Raw genomic sequence first — 7,309 nt, forward strand, 5'->3', positions numbered from 1 at the left:
GCATTTTGGGCCGCAACAATCTCAAAAAAAGGCTGCGAAATCCTGAAGGGACTGGTTAATGCTATGTTACTGATACGGAGAGATGAGTCAATATTTTTTTTGTTCATTAAACATGTAGGCCTACAATTACTGTAGAATATGACCAAACACAATATTACCATGGTCTCGCAGGCTTTTTTTCACATCACTTTTTATTTACCTAAATTAATAAAATATGTATCAATAATAATAAAAAATGATGTATTGAAGCAATTCAAAATATGCTAGTGCACTTTCTTTTATAAATTTGAATTCTGGAAAAAGTGGCTGGTAAAAAATAAAAGCGGCTGGTAAAATTGGGCATCCCATTTCCCACCCTGCCCCACAGCGTGAAAGCGACCAATAGTCGAAGAGGCACGTAGACCCACTGCTATAAAGTCTGCTGTGAGCTGAGGCATCTTCATTCATCAGCAAACCTAGAGGTGGATCCTGTGCTGCCGTTTGATTTTACTGGCACTTACTATTACATTGGACAATGCTGCGAGTCAGGTGTCTGAGAGGAGGTAGCAGGGAGGCCAAGGCTGCCCATCTGATCGGAGCCATGGCTGGTATTATGGTGGTTTTAATGTCTTTTTTCCAAATTGTTTAGAAAATTATTAGTATTAAAAGTAATTAAAAAGTATTACAGTTTTTTTGGGGGGGTTAAAAAAGCACATATAAGTAAACGTGAATAAAGAAAATATGCTCGACATTTTCTTCCTCTGAGCTGCTTCTTTCACTTGACATCGGTTCATTGATTTGATTTTTTTGTGCCTGATTAAGCATTTTAGTTGACGAAAATACAATTTGAATAAAAACACAAAAAAACACTGATTATATCAAAGAGACCTTGTCTCCAATGATTTAATTGTTTCTAACTGCTGAGAGAGCTTTTTTTTTTGTGTGTGTTTAATTTTAACATTTCTGTCAGTGGCTTGTTGATCTATGCACTTACAATAACGAGGTCATCGTGTCGTCTCATCTCCGTTTTTTCCTGCATCCACCGTGTGTGTGTGTGTGTGTGTGTGTGTGTGTGTGTGTGTGTGTGTGTGTGTGTGTGTGTGTATCTGCTCTTTGGGTTACTTATCTTTACACAACTATTAACTAAAACAACAAGTATGTAAGTATGTATGTTGAGTTGATGTAAATTAATGCTTTTTTTTTTTTATCCGATTCATCGATTAATCGAAAAAATAATCAACAGATTAATCGATTATTAAAATAATCGTTAGTTGCAGCCCTAACTAAAATACAAAATAAATTAAAGCTGCAAGCAGTGATGAACGGGCCCTCGCCTTCTTGCAGTCGGGGGTACTGGTTTCATGTAAATCGGAATAACTTTTGCCAAGATACAAGTTGTCTCAAGTTGTTCCTCCATAACTTGCACATTGTGTTAGCTATCAACATTCTTTTGTTAACTTTTTGTCACGAGGGTCCACCGAGTCTATATCCAAGTTTTCATGCAGATTGGACTCACGGCCCAGGAGGAGTTAGACAATGTATGTTTCCCATATATCACGATGTGGCTAATTAATAAAACAAAATTCTAACAGTGCCATCTAATGGTCGATTCACTCTAAATTTGGCATGGATGCTCAAGCCCCTATGCGGAACAACTATGTCATGTTTGGGGTCAATCGGAATAAATCTTGGTAAGATACGCAACTTCCTGTTTCGACAGCCTCCTACAGGAAGTTGGTCCTCTGTAACTTGCGCATTGTGTTAGCTATCAAAATTATTTTTATAACTTTTTGTCATGAAGGTCCACCGAATCTATGTGTACATTTTTGTGCAGATGGGACCTATGCTCTAGGAGGAGTTAAAAAAAAGTTTCAAAGTTTTGCTCAAAGCAAATTTGCTAATTAATTAAAAAAATGAAAACAGCGCCATCTAAAGGCCGATTGATGCCATATTTGGCACACAACCTCATTGGCACATGAGGAACAACTGTCTTAAGTTTTGTGTCCATCGGAATAGCCGTGTGCAAGATACAACCGTTCCTATTTCGACACCCACCTACAGGAAGTGGGTCCTCTGTAACTTGCACATTGTTTTAGCTATTAAAATTCTTTTGATAGCTTTTTGTCACGAGGGGCCTCCGAGTCTATATGGCAGTTTTCGTGCCAATTGAACTCACGCCCCAGGAGTAGTTAGACAGAGTAGGTTTCCCATATATCAATATTTTGCTGATTAATTAAAAAAAATTAAAACAGCGTCATCTAATGGCCGATTGACGCCAAGTTTGGCACAGATGCTAAACCGGCCATGACGAACAACCTTGTCAGGTTTCCGGGCAATCGGAATAATTGTTGCCAAGATAATGCAACTTTCTGTTTAGACAGAAAGTTGCTTTAACTTGCACATTTTTTCAACTATCAAAATTCTCTGGATAACTTTTCGTCATGAGGGTCATCAGATACTACCTGCAAAGATTCAAGAAGATTGAAATTACGGCCTAGGACGAGTTTGAAAGAATGTAAAACACCTGAAAAATGCATAATTAAAAATGGCCACCTTCCGGTTGGGCGGAGCTAATGAAGGTAAATGGGAAATATGTCCGCAATGATTAGAGCAATATGGGTATTAAATCTGGTGAAGATCGGAGCAACTATATCCAAGTTAAGTTCTTTCATGCATTAGGGGGCGCTATGGAGCCCACTTACAGGTATGGGCCAAATCGCTGTACAGTCTCGCAAAGCTCCCAGGTGTTTATGTGGGCGCCAATTTTTGTGAGTTTTCGTATATATTGAGGCCGTCAAAAATGTGCCCAAGTGCTAAAACCAATTAGGGGGCGCTATAGAGCAACCATACCACTCCCAAGCCTAAATGTGAATTCAGATGAAAGAGTTTACTATTTTGCACATGGCTGCAAAATCTTGAGAGTTTTTGTGCATCCTAAAGTCCTCAAACAAGTGTTCGTAAAATTAAGATTTTTACACGAAAACCAATATTTCGGAAATTATAGAATTTTGTAATTTTTTCTAAAAATAGCACCATGGACTTGAAGATGAGACCTATGTTCCCTCAAAAGCCAACATATAGCAATGGTAATTACACACAGCTAGTTTGCTTAATACAAAGATTGTATTATTATGTAGGCTTGGGGCTACACTGTATTTTTCTTTCAATCTGAAAAGGTCTTAAGAATTGGTAAATGTCTACAAAAACCTTCCTCAGTATCTGTAATTTCACAAAACTGAAGGCCATTTATGTGCTGCAGAACATTCAAAAACGTTGTGATCCATTTTCCTCCCTTCTCAGCTTGGCCGGGCGGTGACTGGATGGGTGCAGAGGGCTTTCCAGAGCACCTCCGTTGCAGCAGCTGCACAGCCACGCCATGCAGCTGAACATGTTACTGAGGCCGAACAGCAGGAATGTCCTGTCTGTAGCTACAATGAATGGGACCGTCTAGAGGAGGTGATCGTAGGTCGCGCTGAAAACGCCCATGTGCCTGCCTTCACTGTGGAAGTGAAAGTAAGATATAATGTCAGATTACATAATGCTAATGTGTGGGCTACTGCTGTGTAGGGTTCCTGACAAAAATAGTACTGTAAAATTATGTCTAAATTGAATTGTGAGATTGACTCCATGTTGTCATATTGTGAACCTCTCAACAGGCTAACACATATGAGAAGTACTGGCCCTTTTACCAAAAGTATGGGGGCCAGTCTTTTCCTGCGGAACACTTGAAGAAAGCTGTTGCTGAGATTGAGGAAATGTGCAATATTCTGCGCCACGAGGGCGTCAATGTAAGGAGACCAGAACCCATCGACTGGTCCCTGGAATACAAAACACCAGACTTCACATCATCAGGTACAGAAATAGACAAAGCAGAGGTATCGCTCACCGATAAACCTTTTATATATTTTTTCAGTACCCATTAATATCAAAATTGTTTAAAATGTGTGCATAAAGAATTAGTTCACAGCTCAAAGCCCCTGAATATACTTACACACAAGTATTTTTTTAGTGTAATGCTACTTTAATTCAAGTAAATGAGCTTCTTCCACGGCTGGTCTCACATTATCTTACAGTATCTGTGTATGATAACAGCGTTATTGCATCACATTGTGTTTTATAAAATAGTTTAAGATAATCTTGTATTGTTGAATCTGTAGGCATGTATGCTGCCATGCCCAGAGACATCCTTCTGGTTGTCGGGAATGAGATTATTGAGGCTCCTATGGCCTGGAGGGCTCGCTTCTTTGAATACCGAGCCTACAGGCCTTTGATCAAGGAGTACTTCAGAAACGGTGCCAAATGGACCACTGCTCCTAAACCCACTATGGCCGATGAGCTGTATGATCAGGTGAGGACTTATGTTGTGAGATTAGGACAGCACATGTTGTTCAAGTATGGACTGTGTAGAGACTAATGTTTTTTTTACACAAAAATGCGTAAAAACGGCTTGTTTAGGTTCTTTATATCACCAGAACCCTTTGTCCTGTACTGTTCATTGCCCTGTACATGGCAACAGATTGTATAAAGCTGATTAATTGCTAAGTGTTAATCATGTTTGCGTGGTATCTTTCAGGACTACCCCATCCGCACAGTGGAGGACAGACACAAGCTGGCAGCCGAGGGGAAGTTTGTGACCACAGAGCATGAGCCCTGCTTCGATGCTGCTGACTTCATTCGAGCTGGGAGGGACCTTTTTGTCCAGAGGAGTCAGGTATGAAGGGTGTAAAATTTGTGAACGTGTCTGCTATCTGATATAGAGGGTGACCTTTCTTAAAGCACCCCAAGTACAAATTCTAAAGTCTATAGTTTAAATGTCTGTTGCTTAAAATTTCAGTCACGTGCAGAGTAGTCTTGCTTTGCCAGACCTATCTCCACAGTGCTGTGTCAGCGCTTTATTCCAGCAATGTACATCTGCTAAACCAGACTAGGTGCAGAGCAACATGCAATGTGCAGAATGAAAGATTAGATATAGCTATAAGTTTTGCTACTGCTAAACTCTAGATGACATACAGAGGTCTCTGTGTGCTTGTGAACACCATTTACCAATTATTCAATCAAACAAAACACACCACACAGATGCATTTTAGAGGGTCATGAGTGCAGCCACAGTATGGCACCCATGGAGCAGTATGAGGGTTCAGGGCCTTGCTCACGGGCACTTTGGCAGAGATAGTGGCCACCCACAGGCACGTAGAAGTTTTAGAATTTGCATCTGAATATACAGCATTGGCAGCACCCTGAAACCTCCTCTACTGTTTGTTTTTTTTGCAGGTTACAAATTACATGGGAATTGAATGGATGCGCCGCCATCTGGCTCCAGACTACAAGGTCCACATCATCTCATTCAAGGATCCTAACCCCATGCACATTGATGCCACTTTTAACATCATTGGACCAGGACTGGTGCTGTCAAACCCTGATCGTCCATGTCGCCAGGTACTGTAGGACAGGAAAGGCTACTTTTCATTTCTCACTGTGCCCTGTGTTCCCCTTCTGTGGACTGATACACTAACTTGATAAACACCACTGGGTGCTCCATGTTCACTGCTGCCCTTTTTTGGTCCTTTACCTCAGATCGATATGTTCAAAAAGGCTGGTTGGACAATTGTGAAACCTCCGACACCTCTGATTCCTGATGGTGGGTACTACAACTAAATCTTCTCTTACTTAAGCAAAACATTTAGAATTTACTGAAAAAGACCCTCCCTCTCCCTTTCTATGTAGATCACCCACTGTGGATGTCTTCCAAATGGCTGTCCATGAACGTCCTGATGTTGAGTGAGAAGCGTGTTATGGTTGACGCCAATGAAAGCACCATTCAGAAAATGTTTGAGAACCTTGGTAAGTTTGTACATTGAAGTTAATCTATCTTATTTTTACATCATTTAAGATTAATGTCAACAGATGTTTTTATCTTCCAATTCATAAAAGATCAGGAAAATACTCTGTATTTAATGCATAAATGTGTTTTTGTTGCAGGTATCAAGACCATAAAGGTGAATATTCGCCATGCCAACTCCTTGGGTGGTGGCTTCCACTGCTGGACAACTGATGTCCGCCGCCGTGGTACCCTGGAGTCCTACTTCCACTAGCCTTGCCAGAAATAGGCAGTGTTTATTGAGCTTTAAAGATTAAAGCCTCAGACCGGAATCTTAATTCCACTTTGAATATAGAATTTTTATGACAGTCAATCGTGTATGTACACACTAATCACAAATGTACTTTTGGCCAATTTCTTAAAAAGTGTTAGTTCGTTTGGGTGTCACCTGCTGCAACTGAAAAGTCAAAGCAGTGAACAGTAAATTGCTCAAACATGTATGAATCACACTAATACTACGACAATCGTATCATGATAGCACCAAAGTCAATTTCTGAAATGTATTGATGATTGATGTCCTAAATGAACATGCATGAATTGTTTTGACTTGACATTGCTGGCCATCATCACAGTGCCTTTGCAAACAGCTTTATTCAGATATTTACAGTATATGCTCAAAAGCAACAAGTGAACATAACTTTACTTCAATCAGTAATCTCAATATTAACTGCATTTCTGGCCTGGCTATTGTGAAGCTGAATTGTTTATGGCTCATTCATCTAAAAGTCTTAACTTTGAGGACAAGGTACAATTTGGTATGTGAAAGTCATTAGACAAGGAAGAGAGAAGCTACCTCTTCATGGAAACGTCAGACACCATAATTCTAGCTTTTTCCAAAGTATTTTTTTATTTAAAAGGAATGTATAAAAGTTGTTAAGTATGTCATTATTAAACTATAAATTTGTTATCGCTAGTATATTATTTTGTAAAGATTTTAATTGATTGAACAGACACAGTTCTATTTATATTTTCATACTCTTTATTGGATTTCCCAACAATTAGTGTTTGAATATATTTACTTAACCCTTGTATTGTCTTCCATTCGACCATGTACTTGTCGTCCTGTCATTTTAAATACTAATTTTCTTTATAAAACACCCAAAAGTCAATGAGGGTAAAGATCCTATCTTTTGTTGTACTTGCGAAGCGCGATGTATGGAATCATCCAAATGAGGTAGTTCAAAAGAAACCCATATTTCTGATATAGACAACACAAGGGTTAAAAAGTATGCGGTCCATATCAGATATTGTATACCTTTTGCCTTTTCTCCTATTGCAAAACTGGGCCAGTTATATGCTACTATCATTCTCACTGAAATGAGCTGCTTTTGCGTGCAAAGCAAAAATGTTGCATGTTTTATGATTCCTTTGCCACAATTGGATATAGGATGTTTAACTCTCAAGTCTGCCTTGATATTTATTTTGAAACAATGAATTCAAGGGAAGTTATTG

The 7,309-nt window shown here is 39.3% G+C and overlaps 1 protein-coding gene across 1 annotated transcript; it reads left to right on the forward strand.

Moving 5' to 3' along the window:
* The first annotated feature begins 378 nt into the window (after positions 1–378).
* On the forward strand, positions 379–6,876 carry LOC116055480 (glycine amidinotransferase, mitochondrial-like). Its single transcript, XM_031307496.2, has 9 exons — positions 379–583; positions 3,280–3,492; positions 3,636–3,831; positions 4,137–4,327; positions 4,553–4,690; positions 5,251–5,415; positions 5,554–5,617; positions 5,704–5,820; positions 5,959–6,876. The coding sequence occupies exons 1-9, from the start codon at positions 515–517 to the stop codon at positions 6,069–6,071; spliced, it is 1,266 nt and encodes a 421-aa protein (XP_031163356.1). The 5' UTR covers positions 379–514; the 3' UTR covers positions 6,072–6,876.
* The last annotated feature ends 433 nt before the right edge of the window (positions 6,877–7,309 follow it).

The sequence above is a fragment of the Sander lucioperca genome, chromosome 11, assembly GCF_008315115.2.
Source record: "Sander lucioperca isolate FBNREF2018 chromosome 11, SLUC_FBN_1.2, whole genome shotgun sequence".
NCBI classification, from domain to species: Eukaryota; Metazoa; Chordata; class Actinopteri; order Perciformes; family Percidae; genus Sander; species Sander lucioperca.

What these genes read in the sequence shown, in the direction of transcription:
- LOC116055480 (XM_031307496.2), top strand. Translation starts at nt 515, where the DNA reads ATGCTGCGAGTCAGGTGTCTGAGAGGAGGTAGCAGGGAGGCCAAGGCT. An exon ending in ACCAGACTTCACATCATCAG is followed by an intron (nt 3,832 to 4,136) that starts GTACAGAAATAG and finishes TTGAATCTGTAG; the next exon opens with GCATGTATGCTGCCATGCCC. An exon ending in CCGATGAGCTGTATGATCAG is followed by an intron (nt 4,328 to 4,552) that starts GTGAGGACTTAT and finishes GGTATCTTTCAG; the next exon opens with GACTACCCCATCCGCACAGT.